The sequence below is a fragment of the Heptranchias perlo genome, chromosome 10 (assembly GCF_035084215.1).
Source record: "Heptranchias perlo isolate sHepPer1 chromosome 10, sHepPer1.hap1, whole genome shotgun sequence".
NCBI lineage: Eukaryota > Metazoa > Chordata > Chondrichthyes > Hexanchiformes > Hexanchidae > Heptranchias > Heptranchias perlo.
The window spans coordinates 70,955,814-70,977,278 of NC_090334.1; the positions used below are offsets into that span (position 1 = coordinate 70,955,814).

A 21,465-nucleotide genomic window follows, 5' to 3' on the forward strand; every position below is an offset into this window, starting at 1 on the left:
TAATCCTGTTTCGTTACCCATTACCAGATCCAAAATGGCCTGTTTCCTGGTTGGTTCCCTGACGTATTGGTCTAAGAAACAGTCCCTAATACACTCTATGAATTCCTCCTCCGGGCTATTTTTGCCAATTTGATTTGTCCAATCTATGTGAAAGTTAAAATCGCCCATGATTACTTCATTACCTTTTTTACAAGCCCCCCTTATTTCCTGATTAATATTTTGCCCTACAGTGTAGCTACTGTTAGGGGGCCTATATGCTACTCCCACCAGTGATTTCTTTCTCTTGCTATTTCTTACCTCCACCCAAATTGATTTGACACTTTGATCTTCTGAGCCAAGATAATTTCTCACTATGATACCAATTTCATCCTTTATTAACAGAGCTACCCCACCACCTTTACCTTTTTTCCTATCCTTCCGGAATGTTAAATAACCCTGAATATTTAGCTCCCAACCTTGGTCACCTTGCAACCACGTCTCTGTAATGGCCACGAGATCATACCTATTTGTTTCTATTTGTGCCGTCGATTCATCTATCTTATTACGAATGCTGCGGGCATTCAGATAAAGAACCTTTAATTTTGTCTTTTTACCATTCTTTCCTACCCAGGCCCCATTTGCTAGTGCACTCTTATGTTTGTACGCTCTGTCCCTTCCTGACACACTCTGTTTATCATTACCCCCATCACTTTCCTGTACTACTTCCTTGTCTTTTCTCTTTATCAATCTAAACTTCGCCCCACCTGAGACCTCCACCCCTCTATTTAGTTTAAAGCCTTCTCTACCGCCCGAGTTATTCGGTTTGCCAGAACACTGGTCCCAGCATGGTTCAGATGAAGCCCATCCCAACGGAACAGCTCCCTCTATCCCCAGTACTGGTGCCAGTGCCCCATGAATCGAAACCCACTTCTCCCACACCAATCTTTAAGCCACGCATTCATCTCTCTGATCTGATTTACCCTGTGCTAATTTGCTTGTGGTTCAGGTAATAATCTGGAGATTATCACCTTTGTGGTTCTGCTTTTTAATTTAGTCACTAGCTGCTCAAACTCCCTCAGCAGAACCTCTTTCTTAGTCCTACCTATATCATTGGTACCTACGTGGACCATGACAACTGGATCCTCCCCCTCCCACTCCAAAGCATCTGGCTTTCATTTGACCCATCCTGACACTCCAGTACGTCATGCCACCTTATTGTAACTTTAGTTTTACATCCAGCTGATAGAAATGGATCCCTTTATTTCTAAGCTATAATACCTGACCCAATGGCATCTGTACATTTTGTAAGGTGCAATATGTTCCATCCTCCAATGCTGCCTTCTCTCTTTTTTGAACACCGACACATTAAAAAAAAATCCTATGTGGCTGAGTGTGCTAACTGATACAGCAGAGGTTCACACCCATGATTATTTGTGCAGAGTGTTTCAGGTCTCAGCTTAGCCACCAGGTTGAAGGCCCCTTCCCCTGAGAAAGGGAAAGCAATCAAACCTCAATCAGTTCTCTTTCCCTTCTTATTTTTTGCATACCCTAGCAGTGGGGCAGATATATTTTGCCCAGTCCGTTGGTTGGGAGGTGGGTGTGAGCAGCCGCCTAACACAATATGGGAGATGAAATCCACCATCGATATTAGCCCATTATTCAATGAAGGAAAATCCCTGCAACAGTGACCATTTCACAGCTGAATTCTTTCTCTACTCCGCTAATAACACTATATTTATATAGCACCATTATCATGTTAAACTCCATTGGAAATAGTACTCCTTCTTTTCTGCTCCCTAATCATTGACCGGTTCCAACCTATAGCTTTGACATTGTCTTCACCTCTATTTGATCATATGAAGGAAAAATAGCATGATGCACGTACTCCATGAAAGGTGTTGAAATAGCTACGGATGAAGTGGTAATAGACCCAAGAGTCTTGGTGGACTCAACGGTAAACCATGTTCAACCAATGCAGAGTAGCAAATAGCAAAGCCAATAGAATGTTGACTGTATAGCACAAACAGTCGAATTCATGTCCAAGGAAGTTGTGACCAAACTGGTACACTGAACTGGTCAGACCACAGCTTGCATACTGTGTCCATGTCTGGTCACCAAAATACAAGTGCTGGAGGCAGTGCAGAGAACAGCTATGAGGCTGATCCCTAGTATCAAAGATGTGAGTTACCCTCTTCAGCTTCATTGCTATCTGTTTCCCTTCTTGTGTTTGACTGTGTGTCTGCTAAAACTTGCATTCACAGCCACATCTCTTTCCTCAGCAACTGTCTTCGGCTTTGACTTATTCCTCATGGATTATAACTTAAATTCCACCCTTCCTGCTTTGGATCCAACCTTGATCACTGATATCTCTGTGATATTCAATGTTCCTCGAACCACTGCTCTCGCTGCTTCGTGAGATCCACGCTTAACGACAAATTGCCACATTTATCTACATATCAACTATCAAAAGCATTTTGACATAAGATCACGAGATAATTGCAGATGAGGAAAGCAATTCAGCCCATCTTAATTCACCCATCCAGAACAGCCCTAAAGAACCCCTATTGCAGCAATTATATGTTAAACGATTTCATAGTTTTCACCTCCACTACTCTACCCATGTATTGATCACTCTTTGTGTGAAGAACGATTTCCTAATAGCAGTCCTAAATTTACCTTGAGAATTGTCAGTATTATATTGAAAGGAGGTAATCTTACTTTCCTGAGGTGATGCTGGAAGAATTTAATGATGCATTTGTGCATTGTTTCAGCACTGGACTGGGGCGGACCACGCAGGGAGTGGTTTGAGTTGACCTGTAAAGCTCTCTTTGACACAAGCAATGGTCTGTTCATGCACTTCAGTGACAATAACCAGGGACTGGTGAGTATTTATTTCATTTAAGTTGAAGATTTTCCATAATAAGATTTAATTTCAGCTTGAAATAAGTTAGTGTTTTTCAAGCCCCAAGAAAAGAGTATTTGTCTCTGAACCAACTGATATTTTAAAGGTGACAGGGAGGGATGGGAGGACTGGGTGATGCATTGAGTTAGAATCCTGTCCTTTTGCTGCTGGTACCTGTGTTAGATATTGGTGTGAAAGCCTCTCTGCTGGCTGTTAGAACCCTACGTGAAGTGAGTTTAAAGAAATCTCCCTCGCTCAGGGGCTGACTATTTAGTAATTAATCGATCAGAGTTTTTTGAGGATGTAACTAGCAGGGTAGATAAAGGGGAACCAGTGGATGTAGTATATTTGGATTTTCAAAAGGCATTCGATAAGGTGCCATATCAAAGATTGTCACACAAGTTAAGGGCTCATGGGGTTGGGGTAATATATTGGCATGGATAGAGGATTGGTTAAAGGACAGAAAACAGAGAGTAGGGATAAATGGGTCATTTTCAGGTTGGCAGGCTGTAACTAGTGGGGTACCGCAATCTATATACAATCTATATTAATGACTTAGATGAAGGGACCGAGTGTAATGTATCCAAGTTTGCTGACGATACAAAGCTAGGTGGAAAAGTAAGCTGTGAGAAGGACGCAAAGAGTCTGCAAAGGGATATAGACAGATTAAGCAAGTGGGCAAGAAGGTGGCAGATGGAGTATAATGTGGGAAAATGTGAGGTTATTCACTTTGGTAAGAAGAATAGAAAAACAGAATATTTTTTAAATGGTGAGAAACTATTATATGTTGGTGTTCAGGAGACTTGGATGTCCTCGTACAAGAAACACAAAAAGTTATTATGCAGGTACAACAGGCCGTTAGGAAAGCAAATGGCATGTTGGTCTTCATTGCAAGGGAGTTGGAGTACAAGAGTAAGGAAGTCTTACTACAGTTGTACAGGGCTTTAGTGAGACCTCACCTGGAGTACTGCATACAGTTTTGATCGTCTTATCTAAGGAAGGATATATTTGCCTTTGAGGCGGTGCAACAAAGGTTCACTAGATTAATTCCTGGAATGAGAGGGTTGTCCTATGAAGAGAGGTTGATTAGAATGGGCCTATACTCTCTGGAGTTTAGAAGAATGAGAGGTGATCTCATTGAAATGTATAAGATTATGATGGGGCTTGACGGTAGATGCTGAGAGATTGTTTCCCCTGGCTAGAGAGTCTAGAACTAGGGGGTAGACTCGCAGGATAAGTGGGTGGCCATTCATGACTGAGATGAGGAGGAATATCCTCAGGCAGAGGGTTGTGAATCTTTGGAATTCTCTACCCCGGAGGGCTGTGGATGCTGAGTCATTGAATATATTCAAGGCTGAGATGGATAGATTTTTGGACTCTAGGGGAATCAAGGGATATGGGGATCGGGCAGGAAAGTGGAGTTGAGGTCGAAGATCAACCATGATCTGATTGAATGGCGGAGCAAGCTCGAGGGGCCTTACGGCCTACTCCTACTCCTATTTCTTATGTTCTTATCTTCTAATAATCAATGTTAAACTGACTTTTGTGCTTCAGAACTGTAGGAGGTTACTTATTTGGTCATTTATCGCATTGCTGTTTGTGGGAACATCCTTGCATGGAGAAATGCAGGAATCAGCTGTGGCTCAGTCGGAACACTCTTGCCTCTGAGTCAGTAGGTTGAGAGTTCAAGCCCAATTCTTAACATTTTTTTTAAAATTTCGTACATGGGTTGTGGGCGTCATTGGTGAGGCCGGCATTTATTGCCCATCCCTGATTGCCCAAGAGAAGGTGGTGATGAGCCACCTTCTTGAACCGCTGCAGCCCATGTGGTGAAGGTTCTCCCACAGTGCTGATAGGAAGGGAGTTCCAGGATTTTGATCCAGTGACGATGAAGAAACGGCGATATATTTCCAAGTTGGAATGACGTGTGACTTGGAGGGGAAGGTGCAGGTGGTGTTGTTCCCATGTGCCTGCTGCCCTTGTCCTTCTAGGAGGTAGAGGTCGCGGGTTTGGGAGGTGCTGTCAAAGAAGCCTTGGCAAGTTGCTGCAGTGCATCCTGTAGATGGTACACACTGCAGCCATGGTGCACCGGTGATGAAGAGAGTGAATATTTAGGGTGGTGGATGGGGTGCCAATCAAGCGGGCTGCTTTGTCCTGGATGGTGTCGAGCTTCTTGAGTGTTGTTGGAGCTGCACTCATCCAGGCAAGTGGAGAGTATTCCATCACACTCCTGACTTGTGCCTTGTAGATGGTGGAAAGGCTTTGGGGAGTCAGGAGGTGAGACACTCGCCGCAGAATACCCAGCCTCTGACCTGCTCTTGAAGCCACAGTATTTATGTGGCTGGTCTAGTTAAGTTTCTGGTCAATGGTGACCCCCCCCCCCCCCCCCCCGAGGATGTTGATGGTGGGGAATTCAGTGATGGTAATGCCGTTGAATGTCAAGGTAATGTCATAAGAACATAAGAACATAAGAAATAGGAGCAGGAGTAGGCCAATCGGCCCCTCGAGCCTGCTCCGCCATTCAATAAGATCATGGCTGATCTGATCGCAACCACAAATCTAAAGAACACAAGAAGTAGGAGCAGGACCCGGCCACTCAGCCCCTGGGCCCTCTCCGCCACCCACAGGGCATTGACCGATCCGAACTCAGCTTCATGTCCAATTTCCTGCCCGCTCCCCATAACCCCGAATTCCCTTTACTTCTAGGAAACTGTCGATTTCTGTTTTAAATTTATCTAATGATGTAGCTTCCACAGCTTCCTGGGGCAGCAAATTCCACAGACCTACTACCCTCTGAGTGAAGAAGTTTCTCCTCATCTCAGTTTTGAAAGAGCAGCCCCTTATTCTAAGATTATGCCCCCTAGTTCTAGTTTCACCCATCTTTGGGAACATCCTTACCGCATCCACCCGATCAAGCCCCTTCACAATCTTATATGTTTCAATAAGATCGCCTCTCATTCTTCTGAACTCCAATGAGTAGAGTCCCAATCTACTCAACCTCTCCTCATATGTCCGCCCCCTCATACCCGGGATTAACCGAGTGAACCTTCTTTGTACTGCCTCGAGAGCAAGTATGTCTTTCCTGAAGTGTGGACACCAAAACTGTATGCAGTATTCCAGGTGCGGTCTCACCAATACCTTATATAACTGCAGCAATACCTCCCTGTTTTTATATTCTATCCCACTAGCAATAAAAGCCAACATTCTGTTGGCTTTCTTGATCACCTGCTGCACCTGCATACCAACTTTTTGATTTTCTTGCACCAGCACCCCCAGATCCCTTTGTACTGCAGTACTTTCCAGTCTCTCGCCATTAAGATAATAACTTGCTCTCTGATTTTTCCTGCCAAAGTGCATAACCTCACATTTTCCAATATTATATTGCATCTGCCAAATCTCCGCCCACTCACCCAGCCTGTCTATATCCCCTTGCAGGTTTTTTATGTCCTCCTCACTCTCTACTTTCCCTCCCATCTTTGTATCATCTGCAAATTTTGATATGTTGCACTCGGTCCCCTCCTCCAAATCGTTAATATAGATTGTAAAGAGTTGGGGACCTAGCACCGACCCCTGTGGAACGCCACTGGTTACTGGTTGCCAGTCCGAGAATGAACCATTTATCCCAACTCTCTGCCTCCTGTTCGATAACCAATCCTCCACCCATGCCAGAATATTACCCCCAATCCCGTGATTTTTTATCTTAAGTAATAATCTTTTATGTGGCACTTTGTTGAATGCCTTCTGGAAGTCTGTTGTAAACAATTTTACAACACCAAGTTATAGTCCAGCAATTTTATTTTAAATTCACAAGCTTTCGGAGATTTTCTCCTTCCTCAGGCAAATGTTTCAAGAGCTCCTTGAAGCCTACGCATTTATACATATTGAACAATACATGGTGTTTACAGACTGCCCCTGCAACTGCCCGTTGCCAAGGCAATCACCGTGTTCAGACAGAGAGGTGTCACCTGCAGAACCCCCGAATACACATTCAACAAAAAAACAAACAGGGGAAAAAAACAGAGAAAAAAAACACAGAGAGAGGCAGAAACATCCGGAAGGCAGAGAGAGCCAGCAAATGACCCATTATATTAAAAACAGATAACATTTGTTCGCTGGTGGGGTAACGTGTAGCGTGACATGAACCCAAGATCCCGGTTGAGGCCGTCCTCATGGGTGCGGAACTTGGCTATCAATTTCTGCTCGACGATTTTGCGTTGTCGTGTGTCTCGAAGGCCGCCTTGGAGTACGCTTACCCGAAGGTCGGTGGATGAATGTCCATGACTGCTGAAGTGTTCCCCGACTGGGAGGGAACCCTCCTGTTTGGCGATTGTTGCGCGGTGTCCGTTCATCCGTTGTCGCAGCGTCTGCATGGTCTCGCCAATGTACCATGCTCTGGGGCATCCTTTCCTGCAACGTATGAGGTAGACAACGTTGGCCGAGTCACAGGAGTATGAACCATGCACCTGGTGGGTGGTGTCATCTCGTGTGATGGTGGTATCTGTGTCGATGATCTGGCATGTCTTGCAGAGGTTACCGTGGCAGGGTTGTGTGGCGTCGTGGACGCTGTTCTCTTGAAAGCTAGGTAGTTTGCTGCGAACGATGGTCTGTTTGAGGTTGGGTGGCTGTTTAAAGGCGAGTAGTGGAGGTGTGGGGATGGCCATAGCGAGGTGTTTGTCCTCATTGATGACATGTTGAAGGCTGCGGAGAACATGGCGTAGTTTCTCCGCTCCGGGGAAGTACTGGACGACAAAGGGTACTCTGTTGGTTGCGTCCCGTGTTAGTCTCCTGAGGAGGTCTATGCGATTTTTTGCTGTGGCCCGTCGGAACTGTCGATCGATGAGTCGAGCGTCATATCCCGTTCTTACTAGGGCGTCTTTCAGCGTCTGTAGGTGTCCATCGCGTTCCTCCTCGTCTGAGCAGACCCTGTGTATTCGCAGGGCCTGTCCATAGGGGATGGCCTCTTTGACGTGGTTAGGGTGGAAGCTGGAAAAGTGGAGCATCGTGAGGTTGTCCGTGGGCTTGCGGTAGAGTGAGGTGCTGAGGTGCCCGTCTTTGATGGAGATTCGTGTGTCCAAGAAAGAAACTGATTCTGAGGAGTAGTCCATGGTGAGCTTGATGGTGGGATGGAACTTGTTGATGTTATCGTGTAGTCTCTTTAGTGATTCCTTGCCGTGGGTCCATAGAAAGAAAATGTCGTCGATGTATCTGGTGTATAGTGTTGGTTGGAGGTCTTGTGCAGTGAAGAAGTCCTGCTCGAACTTGTGCATGAAAATGTTGGCGTATTGGGGTGCGAATTTGGTCCCCATGGCTGTTCCGTGTGTTTGGGTAAAGAACTGGTTATCGAAGGTGAAGACATTGTGATCCAGGATGAAGCGGATGAGTTGTAGGATGGCTTCCGGAGATTGGCTGTTGTTGGTGTTGAGTATTGATGCTGTCGCAGCGATGCCGTCATCGTGGGGGATACTGGTGTATAGTGCCGAGACGTCCATCGTGGTGAGAAGTGTTCCTGGTTCAACTGGTCCGTGGGTACTGAGTTTTTGTAGGAAGTCTGTAGTGTCACGACAGAAGCTGGGGGTTCCCTGTACGATGGGTTTCAGGATGCCCTCGATGTATCCAGAGAGGTTCTCACACAGGGTTCCGTTGCCTGATAGTCTAAATACACTACGTCCACTGGTTCCCCTTTATCCATCCTGTACGTTATATCCTCAAAGAACTCAAGCAAATTTGTCAGACATGACTTCCCCTTCATAAAGCCATGCTGACTTTGTCCTATTAAATTATGCTTATCTAAATGTTCCGTTACTGTCTCCTTAATGATAGACTCCAAAATTTTACCCACCACAGATGTTAGGCTAACTGGCCTATAATTTCCAGCCTTCTGCCTACTACCCTTTTTAAATAACGGTGTTACATTAGCCGTTTTCCAATCTGCCGGGACCTCTCCTGAGTCCAAGGAATTTTGGAAAACTATCACCAAAGCATCCACAATCCCTACTGCCACTTCCCTCAAGACCCTAGGATGTAAGCCATCAGGTCCAGGGGATTTATCCACTTTGAGTCCCATTATTTTACTAAGTGATTTTAATCGTATTTAGCTCCTCCCCCCGTAGAGCCCCCTGTTTGTCCAGTGTTGGGATATTCTTAGTGTCCTCTACCGTAAAGACTGAAACAAAATATTTGTTCAGCATTTTTGCCACCTCCATGTTTCCCACCATTAATTTCCTGGTCTCATCCTCTAAGGGACCTACGTTTGCCTTAGCCACCCTTTTCTTTTTATATAACTATAGAAACTCTTGCTATCTATTTTTATATTTTTTGCTAATTTCTTTTCATAATCTAACTTCCCTTTCTTAATCAATCCTTTCGTTACTTTTTGCTGTCTTTTGAAGACTTCCCAATCTTCTATCCTCCCACTAAGTTTGGCTACCTTATATGTCGTTGAATGTCCGGCCAATTCCAGGACATAAGGACGTAATCCAGGCTGGTGCTTCAGTGAAGTACTGTGGGAGTGCTGCACTGTTAGAGATCTCGTCTTTCAGCTGAGACGTTAAACCATCTGTCCTCTCAGGTAGATGTAAAAGATCCCATGGTGCTATTTGGAAAAAAAAGTAGGGGCGTTCTTCCGTTGTCCCGGCCAATATTTATCCCTCAACCATCGTCACTAAAACAGCTTATCTGGTCATTTACCTCATTGCTGTTTGTGGGACCTTGCTGTACACAAATTGGCTGCCATGTTTTCCTACATTGCAACAGTGACTACTTTGCAAAAATATTTCATTGGCTTTGACACGTTTTGAGATGTCCTGAGGTTGTGAAAGGCACTATGTAAATGCAAGATTGTTCTTTTTTCTTTGCTGCAGTAGGAAGTACCAACTTGTGACAACTTTGTACCTGTGAGTCTGCACATGTAGGCTGCTACTGATTATATACTATATTGTTGAGAATATATTTGTATTGTATATTGTATTTTCTTAATGACTCAGGGTATTAAAGTTATTGCTTTCTTTGGCTGTTCAGGTGCACCCAAATCCAGACCGATCACCTCATCACCGACCAAAGTTATATGAGTTTGCAGGGAAAGTAGTTGGGAAGTGCTTATATGAATCTTCTCTGGGTGGGTCTTACAAACAGCTGGTTTGCGCACGCTTTACCCGTTCATTCTTGGCACAAATTATTGGACTCCGGATGCACTATAAGGTAATGAGTGTTTATTGATTCAAGTGTTGATAGGTCATATGTATTCCAAAGCCACTTTCATCAGAACTAGAAGATGTTGGAGATTAAAAAAACTGTTAATCTCTAATATCTTCCAATTCTGACAAAGGGTCATCAACCTGAAACGTTAACTCTTTCTCTCTCCATAGTTGCTGCCTGACCTGCTGAGCATTTTCCAGCATTTTCTGTTTTTATTTCAGATTTCCAGCATCCGCAGTATTTGCTTTTGTTTTAGAATACATATGGGTTGGCTAAAGTCCTGCTTGATTTTGGGTCGACCTGATAAAGAATTTGGATTGGCTGAGCAATGATTGTTGTGAAGTGGTACAGGATATCACTTTGTTTCCTTCCGTTTTTTTCCTTCTCTTCCTCCCCCACTCCCAATCCAACAAAACTCAGACTTGATTGGTATTTGCAAGGCCAGCTTTTGACTCTCACGCTGTGCTCTGAATGGATTCTCTTTCTCTCCATCCTCCTCCCCCAGGCTTACATTGTTTTCAGACACTACTGAAGGAAATAGTCGCCCAGGGCTAGGGCTACGGATTATTCAGAAAGTAAAACTTCAGGTGATCGGAACTAGAATAAGAGAGGTACTTGATGAGTTAATGCTTTACAGCAACGGTACTTGTCTGTAGCCGTACATTTCTACTTAAGTAAGTTATCTAGAGTCCATGGGGTTTAAACTAATTTGGCTGGGGGATGGGCACCAGGATGAAACAGAGGAGAAACAAGGTGCACAGAGGGAGAGATAAGTAGCACGAGAGAGTAAAGAATAGTTCAGAAATAGGAGGGATCAGACAAGGGCCAAATGCGAGGCAATCTAAGATGAGTTTAAAGTGCATGTGTGTAAATGCACGTAGCGAGGCAAATAAGGTTGGTGAGCTGCAGGCTCAAGTCACCACATGGGATTATGACATGGTGGCAATAACAGAGACCTGGCTCAAAGAAGGGAAGGATTGGGTACTTAATATTCCTGGCTACAAGGTATTCAGGAAAGATAGGGAAGGAAGGGAAGGAAAGAAAGGAGGTGGGGGAAGGGTGGCCATATTGATCAAAGAAACTGTTATAGCACTGGATAGGGATGATGTAGTTGAGGGGTCAAAGACACAATCTATTTGGTTAGAATTAAGGAACAATAGAGGAGATATTATGCTACTGGGTGTTTACTATTGACCACCAAATAGTGGGAAGGAGATAGAGGAGAAAATTTGCAGGCAAATTATAGAAAGTTGCAAGAACTGTAGAGTAATGATAATGGGGGACTTCAATTATTCCAAATAGATTAGCACAGTAACAATGGAAAGGGCAAAGAGGGGGAGGAATTCCTGAAATGTGTTCAAGACAGTGTTCTGAAACATTGTGTTTCCTGCCCAACCAGAAAGGAAACAGTGCTGTTTCTAGTTCTGGGGAATGAAGTGGGGCAGATGGAGCATGTTGGAGTGGGGAGTATTTGGGGAACAGTGATCATAATATCATTAGGTTTAGAATAGTTATTGAAAAGGACAAGGAGCAATTGAATGTGAAAATGCTTAACTGGAGGAGCGCAAATTTCAGTGAGTTAAAAAGGAATCTTGCCCAGGTGGATTGGAATCAAAAATTGGTAGGCAAAAAAGTAATTCAACAATGGAAGGCCTTCAAGGAGGTGTTGGCACGGGTACAGAGCAGACACATTCCTACGAGGGGGAAAGGATGGGCATCCAAAGCTAGAGCTCCCTGGATTACTAAGATTGTAGAGATTAAAATGAAACAGAAAAAGGAGGCTTATGACAAACGTAAGGTTCATAATACAGAAGAGAACCAGGCTGAATACAGAAAGCGCAGATCTAAAAAGGGGAATAAGAGGGCCAAAGAGAGTATATGAATAGATTAGCGGCTAACATAAAAAGGAACCCAAAAGTCTTTTTAGAAACATATAAATAGTAAAAGGGTAGTCAAAGGAAGGGTGGGACCAATTTAGGGACAAAAAAGGAAATCTTCTTGTGGAGGCAGACAGCATGGCTGAGGTACTAAATGAATACTTCACATCCGTCTTCACTAGAGAAGAGGATGCTGCCATTGTAGAAGTAAAGGAGGAGGTGGTAGCGATATTGGATAGGATAAAAACAGATAGAGGAGGTACTTAAAAGATTCGCAGTACTGAAAGTAGCAAAATCACCCGGTCCAGATGGGATGCATCCTAGATTACTGAGGGAAGTAAGGGTGGAAATTGCAGAGGCTCTGGCCACAATCTTCCAATCCTCCTTAGATATGGGGACAGTACCGGAGGACTGGAGGATTGCAAGTGTTACACCCCTCTTCAAAAAAGGGGAGAGGGATAAACCCGACAATTACAGGCCAGTCAGCCTAATATTGGTGGTGGGGAAACTGTTAGAGACAATAATCCGGGACAAAATTAATTGGCACTTGGAAAAGTATAGGCTAATAAATGAAAATCAGCATGGATTTGTTAAAAGAAAATAGTGTTTGACTAACTTGGCTAAGTTCTTTGATGAAGTAACGGAAAAGGTTGATGAGGGTAGTGCAGTTGATATGTATATGGACTTTCAAAAGGCATTTGATAAAGTACCACATAGTTGACTTGTTAGCAAAATTAAAGCCGATGGGATTTAAGGGACAGCATGGTTACAAAATTGGCTAGGGGACAGAAAGCAGAGTGTAGTGGTGAATGGTTGTTTTTCAGACTGGAGGGAAGTATACAGTGGTGTTCCCCTGGGGTCAATATTAGGACCACTACTCTTTTTGATATATATTAATGACCCTATAGAGGGTATAATTTCAAAGTTTGCAGATGACACAAAACATAGAAATGTAGTAAACCATGTGGAGGATAGTAGCAGACTTCAGCAGGATATAGACAAACTGTGAAATGGGCAGACATATGGCAGATGAAATTTAATGCAGAGAAGTGTGACGTCTGGTAGGAAGAATGAGGAGAGGCGATATGAACAAAATGGCACAATTTTAGAGGGGGTGCAGGAACAGAGACATCTGGGGGTATATGTGCACAAATCTTTGAAGGTGGCAGGACAAGTTGAGAAGGCTGTAAAAAAAAAAAAAGCATATGAGTACAAAAGCAAGGAAGTTATGCTAAGGAAATGCTAAGGAGAGGTGGTAGTGATCATCATTCAATTAGTTTTAGCATAGTTCTGGAAAAAGACAAAGATAGAATAGGAGTTAAAATCCTCAATTGGGGAAAGGCCAATTTTACTAAGCTAAGAAGTAATTTAGCAAAAGTGGACTGGAAACAGCTACTTGAAGGTAAATCAATGTCCGAGCAGTGGGAGGCATTCAAGGGGAAGATTCAAGAGGTGCAGAGTAAACATGTTCCCACAAAGAAAAAGGGTGGGGCTACCAAATCTAGAGCCTCCTAGATGTCAAGGAGCATACAGGGTAAGATAAGGCAGAAAAGGAAAGCTTATGTCAGATACTGAGAACTCAATACTACAGAAAGCCTAGAGGAGTACAAAAAGTGCAGAGGTGAAATTAAAAAGGAAATTAGGAAAGCAGAGAGAGGGAATGAAAAAATATTGGCTCGTAAAATCAAGGAAAACTCAAAGATGTTTTATAAATACATTAAGAGCAAGAGGATAACTAAGGAAAGATTAGGGCCTATTAGAGACCAAAAAGGTAACCTATATGTAGAGGCGGAAGATATTGGTATGGTTTTTAATGAATACTTTGCGTTTGTCTTCACAAAAGAGAGGGACGATGCAGATATTGTAGTTAAGGAGGAGTGTGAAATATTGGATGGGATTAACTTAGTGAGAGAAAGTATTAAGGGGATTAGCATCTTTGAAAGTAGATAAACCACCAGGGCCGGATGAAATGTATCCCAGGTTGTTAAAAGAAGCAAGGGAGGAAATAGCGAAGGCTCTGACCATCATTTTCCAATCCTCACTGTATACAGGTGTGGTGCCGGAGGATTGGAGTACTGCTAACGTTGTACCATTGTTTAAAAAGGGAGTGAGGGATAGACCGAGTAATTACAGGCCAGTCAGTCTAAACCTCTGTGATGGGGAAATTATTGGAATCCATTCTGAGGGACAGTATAAACCGTCACTTAGAAAGGCATGGGTTAATCAAGGACAGTCAGTTCCTATGTTCCTATGACAGTCAGCATGGATTTGTTAAGGGAAGGTTGTGTCTGACTAACTTGATTGAATTTTTTGAGGCGGTAACAAGGAGGGTCGATGAGGGTAGTGCATTTGATGTAGTCTACATGGATTTTAGCTAGGCTTTTGAAAAGGTCCCACATGGCGGACTGGTCAAAAAGTACAAGCCCATGGAATCCAAGGGGGTGTGGCAAGTTGGATCCAAAATTGGCTCAGTGGCAAGAAGCAAAGGGTAATGGTGGATGGCTGTTTTTGTGACTGGAAGGCTGTTTTCAATGGGGTTCCACAGGGCTCAGTACTAGGTCCTTTGCTTTTTGTGATATATGCTAATGATTTGGACTTAAATGTAGGAGGCATGATTAAGAAGTCTTCAGATGATACAAAAATTGGCCGTGTGAATGATAGTGAGGAGGAAAGCTGCAGACTGCAGGAAGATATAAATGGACTGGTCAGGTGGGCAGAAAAGTGGCAAATGGAATTCAATCTGTCGAAGTGTGAGGGAGTGCATTTGGGGAGGGCAAACAAGACAAGGGAGTACACAATTAATGGGAGGATACTGAAAGGTGTAGAGGAAATGAGGGACCTTGGAGTGTATGTCCACAGATCCCTGAAGGTAGCGGGACAGGTAGATAAGGTGGTTAATAAGGCATATGGAATACTTTCCTTTATTAGCTGAGGCATAGAATATAAGAGCAGGGAGGTTATGTTGGAACTGTATAAAACACAAGTTAGGCCACAGCTTGAGTACTGTGTACAGTTCTGGTCACCACATTACAGGAAGGATGTAATTGCACTAGAGAGGGTACAGAGGAGATTTACGAGGATGTTGCCAGGACTGGACAATTTTAGCTATGAGGAAAGATTGGATAGGCTGGGGTTGTTCTCATTTAGAACAGAGGAGGCTGTGGGGTGATTTAAATGAGTTGTACAAAATTATGAGGGGCCTAGATAGAGTGTATAGGAAGGACCTATTTCCCTTAGAGAGGTCAATATCCATGACGCATAGATTTAAAGTGATTGGTAGAAGGATTAGAGAGGAGCTGAGGAAAAATGTTTTCACCGAGGGTGGTAGGGGTCTGGAACTCACGACTTGAAAGGCAGAAACCCTCAACTCATTTAAAAAGTACCTGGATGTGCACCTGAAGTGCCGTGACCTACAAGGCTATGGACCAAGTGCTGGAAAGTGGGATTAGGCTGGGTGGCTCATTTTAGTCTGACGCGGACACGATGGGCCGAATGGCCTCCTTCTGTGCCGTAAATTTTCTATGATTCTAAACCTTTATAAAATACTGGTTAGGCCTCAGCTGGCGTATTGTGTTCAATTCTGGGCACCACACTTTAGGAAGGATGTCAAGGCAGGGTGCAGGAGTGATTTACTAGAATGGTACGAGGGATGAGGGACTCCAGTTATGTGGAGAAGCTGGTTAAGGGGAGATTTGATAGAGGAGTTCAAGATCATGAACGGTTTTGATAGAATAAATAAGGAGAAACAGTTTCCGGCGGCAGAAGGTAACCAGATGACACAGATATAAGGTGATCAGCAAAAGAACCAGAGGCAACATAAGGAATCATTTTTTTACGCAGCGAGTTGTAATGACCTGGAATGCACTGCCTGAAAGGGTGGTAGAAGCAGATTCAATAATAACTTTCAAAAGGGAATTCGATAATTACTTGAAGGGAAAAAAATTCTAGAGGACTGGAACTAATTGGATAGGTCTTTCAAAGAGCTGGCACAGGCACAATGGGCTGAATAGCCTCTTCCTGTGCTGTACCTACTATGATACAATACTTGGTCTATTGGAAACAAGATTGATGGGTTTGAAGCAAGTTTCTTGCTACATGCATTCATTTCTTACTTTGCACTCTTCATTTGACCTAAATTGCCCATTAACTTCAGATCAGATCTTGACACAGATTATAAATGTAGGCCACTGCTCATACTGACACTAAAGAAAAGGAAATCATAAATATGTCCTTTTTTCGTTAATAGTTTCCCAAATGGGAAAACATATCATTTTCCACTGTTGATGTCTTTATTGCTTTGCCTAGCTCCAAAATGTTGGCCTATGTGATTACAGCTTGCAAATCATCTCTGTCTTATCACCTCTGCTTGCAGTATTTTGCAACTGATGATCCAGAATTCTACAAGAGTAAAGTGTGTTACATCTTGAAGAATGATGTGAGTGAAATGGACCTTGTTTTTGCTGAGGAAAAATATAACAAGTCGGGACATTTGGAGAAGGTAGAGTTGTTCAATAAATGCACTTTATCGTCAGTGTCTGAAATGAGGTCTAACGTTATGGCCTCTTGCTTCCTAATAGAAACCATCGATCATTATTTACCCTATTGTAACCCTTCATAGTCTTGAAGATCTCTATCAGGTCACCCCCTCAACCTTCTCAGTTTCAGTCAAAATAAGCCATTACTTCTCACGCCCCTTTTCGTAACCAACCCATCATTCCTGATAACATCCTCGTGAATCTATGCTGCATCTTTTCCAGGTTTTATATCCTTCTTTTGGCTGCCTAAAACTGTACTTAATACTCCAAGAGCAGCCGAAGTAAGGTCTTGTACAAGTTCAATATTACCACACTGCTTTTATGTTCTGTGCCTCTAGATACAAAACCAAGGATTTCTTGTTATTTACTTGAGCTGCCAACTTCTGATGACATGTATATATGACATGACATGTGTAACGGTTTTTGTCTGTTGGCTATGCACACCAGGGACGTTTTTCTTAACTGTATTTGGCAGTTTTCTTAACCGTATTTGGCAATTTTCTGTTCTAATTCTTTAGTGTTCAATTTATAATAGAAAAGGAGCAGTTGTTATTTTCAATGTGAAACTTTGCAGAAATAAAGCTTTGGGAATTCAATCTCCAGTTTGTTTCCAAGTCTGGAAAAAGCATGAAAAAAACTCTCAAATCCTTGTACATAAATTCAGAGACACCTACGTGCTGGGAAATTCTGCCACTTGCTTGTGCTCAGAATACACAGATGTGGTTGGTTAACTCCCTTCAGCTATTCTGGGAGGAAAATATCCTAGCCTAGATTTCTGAGCCAGGCTGAGGCTTTGAAATAAAAACATGAATGAAAATACTGAAAGACACAAAAATATCTGGTAAATTCCACTATGTTATTGTGGGTTAGATGAAGAGGGTTGGGAGGAGGCTCGTGTGGAGCATAAACACCGGCACAGACCAGATGGGACAAATGGCCTGTTTCTGTGCTGTAGTTACTATGTAATGTACTTCTCTCCTCCACAAAATCATAGCATTTAAGTGTAAGCATATAAATATTTTCGCTCTTAATTCTAAAATGTATAAACTTTACATTTTTCTGCATTGAATTGCATCTGCCATCTATCTGCCTGTCTTGCAGTCTTTGTAAAATTTTCTATACTCCTCCCTCCCCCAACAATTTGGTGCTATCAGCAAATTTTGATATTGCTCCTTCAATTCCTGTCCAGATCATTTATGTATATATTAAATAAAAGAAGTGCCAAACATGGACCCCTGTGGAACACCACTGGCCCTCTTTTTCCAATCTGAGAAACTTCCCTTTATCCCTATCTTTTGTTACTAATGTGCCTGCAAAAAGCCTTCATTTTTCTCTCATGCTCCCTCTTATCCTTTTCTAATGCCCCTTTTGTAGTTTTAATATATTATTCATTATATTTGTCCTGACTTTTATTTTTCATATTTCAAATTTGATCAATCAATCAATCCCAACCTTCTATATACTTCCTTAACTGGAATGTACTTAATTTGAACCCTTTCCATCTTCTGTTTCAATATATACCATTGTAAGCTACAGTTCTATTTGTCAATTTTTCTTTCCATTTAATCTAAGCAGAGAGCCTTTTTTATCTTGCTATAATTTGTTTTTTTTTTCTTTTTCCTTTTCTATTCTTGCACTGAACCTAAATATATTAATGTTCCCCTACCTCTAGGTCACCTACTTGCCCTGCTTCACTACCCAGAACCACGTCACGTAGCTTCCTTCCTTGTTAGAGGAGCAGCATGTTATCTCTCTTATCTGTCCGTTCCTGTATTCGTGAGCAGATGGCACTGATACTAATACTAATATTACTACATTTTAGATACTGTATTTTAATCAATCCCTTAACTCCTGAAACACTCTATGTAGAATGTGAATCCTGTTATTCCCTACATTGAGGGTTCTGATCTGAATCTCAACTTCTGGCTGATTCCTCTCCCTCTTTCCGTGCTTTGCACCTGCTCCTTATCCTGGCACGAGGAATCATTGACTCTACTGGTAGTATGAACAAGAAAAGCTTCCACATATCCTTTCTTATAATCACGCCATTAATAACAGGATCTTGTCAGATTTGCAATGTGGTAGTCTATAGACGCTTCTTGGGTCACCACTTTGAGAGTGTTTATTTTATACCCTTTCAGGTTGTAGAGCTAATAACTGGAGGTGCACAGATACCAGTAACCAATGACAACAAGATATTCTATCTGAACATGCTGGCACAATACAGACTGGCCAATCAGGTGCGGCAGGAAGTGGAGTGTTTCCTTAAAGGTATGATATTGCACCTAATTAGTAGTGATGAAAAATGAGTAGAAATGAAATGGAGGCATTGCCTTTGTTGCTAGAGTCCTATATGGCCTGGGTGGCCAAAAATTAAATCATAGTGCTCAATATAAAGAATAGAGGTTGCCCTTTGTTCATGGGCCAACATTTCCATCTTTTTGTTTTGCTAAGCCAATTAATTTTGTGTAGTATGTTCTTTGTCTAGTTCCTTCTTCTGAGCCTCCCAATACCCTTCTCAGCAGAGAGTACAAGCAACAGATCTAGAGTTCGGCCGCTGTTTGTATCTGCTGAGAGATGTAAGAGAACCGCCTTAGGCAGTCTGCTCTCTGACATCCAGTCCTTTTCCTAAACACACCTTCCTGGCTAATGCTGACCACTATATGAATAGTCCTTATATTTTAGCACCGTCTTTTCCACATGTAAAGTAGTTAAATCTGAAGTGTCTATTCACCTTTCCTTTTATGAGTTCAAGCCCATGCACTTGGTACCACAATACACTTTGATATCCATATTTGTACTTAATGAAATACACATTGAGTGATTGCTTCCAAAATTTAAAAAAAATGGTGAAGACACTCATTACAACAGAGTATTGTAAATATTTGTGATCCGTGTATTGGGACGGGGGGAGATGTTTCTTTTACAATAGGAAGTGCTGCCTCCTCCATCCTGGCCATATGTCCTCTCAGGTGCAGTGTCAATTGTGAAAGCCTCATGAATGCTTGATATTCCATCTGACACTGAATCAGATGTACCAAAGTGGTGAAGAGAGAAACTCTGGAAGTAAGTGAGAAAAGTAACTGCTGCCACAGATTGTGGATGGATGCAAGTTCAAATCGCTTACCTCACTTCCTGAACTGGCCACATTGAGAAGAGAGGTGCTATGCAGAGGCTGTAGAGTCTTTCGGTCATGTCTGGGTAATCTGGTGCCTCCTAGCTGCAAGGGCATTGACAGTGATTTGGGAGCAAGGTATATGCTCAGCCTACCAGCTGTAAGCAATAGGCCAAACAGACAAAGAAAATTGGAATAAAAATACAAAAAGGAAGAACGAACTTGCATTTGTTATATCTTTCTTGTCTTCAGGACGTCCCAAGGTGCTTCACAGTTAATTAATTATTTTTGAAGTGTTGTCGCTGTTGGGGGGGGGGGGGGGGGGAAAAGGGAAACATTAGGATTAAAACATTTTTAAAAAGGAAATGTGAATTAAAAACAACTTTTCTAAATGATATCTTCAACACATTGTTTTTTGCAGGTTTGAACGAGTTAATTCCAGAAAATCTCTTGGCTATCTTTGACGAAAATGAGTTGGAGGTACGTAATGGAACCTGAAGCGGCTCATTCAATATTGTTGTGACTCTGTTTTCATGCTAATATTTTGGCAAATTTGTCTAAATATTGAGATATATGTTAGCACTTGCACTGTACACCCAACAATTGAAGAGAACTTCCTTTGCCCCGACTTTAACAGCTGTGCCATCAGCCGTCTAGACCCTAAGCTCTGGAATTCCCTCTTTGCCCCTCTCCTCCTTTAAGACGCTCTTTAAAACCTACTTCATTGACCATGGTCACCTGCCCTAATGTCTCCTTTGGTTCAGTGTCAATTTTTGTCTGATTACGCTCCCGTGAAGTGCCTTGGGATGTTTTACTATGTTAAAGGTGCTATATAAATGCAAGTTGTTGTAAGATTTTTGTGACAAAGATGCTACGTAATTTAGTATAAATAATTGCAGCAGTGTTTTTTGATGGAACGTTGAGATTGTGATGACTTTTGAACACCTGCCCCTATTCAAATGTAAAGATGTAAAGTTCGGTCCTACAGTACAACACAAAGTAGTGTACTGGCACAATATAGTGCAAGAGGGGCTTCTTGTTCAAGTGTGAAATTGTGACATTTATAAGGTTTTCCAAGAACTGGATGCAGTTGGTCAGCATGTTCTCCTTTCATCTCTGCAACATGAATTCAAATCCAGAACAGTCTGAAATTCCCAAGTGAAATTAATTTGGGAAAGTCTTAATCCAGTTCTCAATGGACATGAGTCGAAAGCACAAAATACACAGAATTTGGCACTGTTGTTCAGCAAACAAAGATGGCTGGTGCAGGAGATGGAAATGTCAAGTTGCTGCAGTAGGAATGCTCTTCTGATGCTGGGGTTTTGACATGTTAGGCTAAAATAAGGGAGCTCTAACTTGAGTGTGGCCATACTATACTGGACCTGGAAGTGACTGATGCTGAAACTCTTGTCCTAAGGGAGTGATACATGCTGGGATACAGTACCACAGGCAGCAGCTGTCTTCAAGTACTCATTCTTTATGTGCGAACATGGGCGTTGATTGTTGGTGAACTGTTTGTCCATAGAAGACGTCACAGCTGACTCCAAACCCTGTCCTGACCCATTGCGTCACATGTGCATGCTTAAAGCAGGGGTTGCTGGCTGCCAACCAGGATTTTAAATATAAACTTTAAATATATAGGGGTATGGGGAGAGAGCGGGAATATGGTATTGAGATAGAGGATCAGCCATGATCATATTGAATGGCGGAGCAGGCTCGAAGGGCCAAATAGCCGCCTACTGCTCCTATTTTCCATGTTTCTATTTTTCTAAGCTTTATAATACTAACTTTCAAATTGGTTCTGTGAGACTTTGGCTTCAGAGGTTTTAGTCTTGGAGCATGTTTGGAGTATCTGCCACATCA

At 42.5% G+C, this 21,465-nt stretch overlaps 1 protein-coding gene across 1 annotated transcript in view; it reads left to right on the forward strand.

The window, feature by feature from the left end:
• arel1 (apoptosis resistant E3 ubiquitin protein ligase 1) overlaps positions 1 to 21,465 on the forward strand; it is a 104,707-nt gene that overhangs the window by 69,667 nt on the left and 13,575 nt on the right. The window contains exons 15-19 of the mRNA XM_067991996.1: positions 2,751 to 2,860; positions 9,899 to 10,078; positions 16,325 to 16,450; positions 18,629 to 18,758; positions 20,024 to 20,082. Coding sequence (XP_067848097.1) covers positions 2,751 to 2,860; positions 9,899 to 10,078; positions 16,325 to 16,450; positions 18,629 to 18,758; positions 20,024 to 20,082 — 605 coding nt within the window. The remainder of the gene's footprint in view (positions 1 to 2,750; positions 2,861 to 9,898; positions 10,079 to 16,324; positions 16,451 to 18,628; positions 18,759 to 20,023; positions 20,083 to 21,465) is intronic.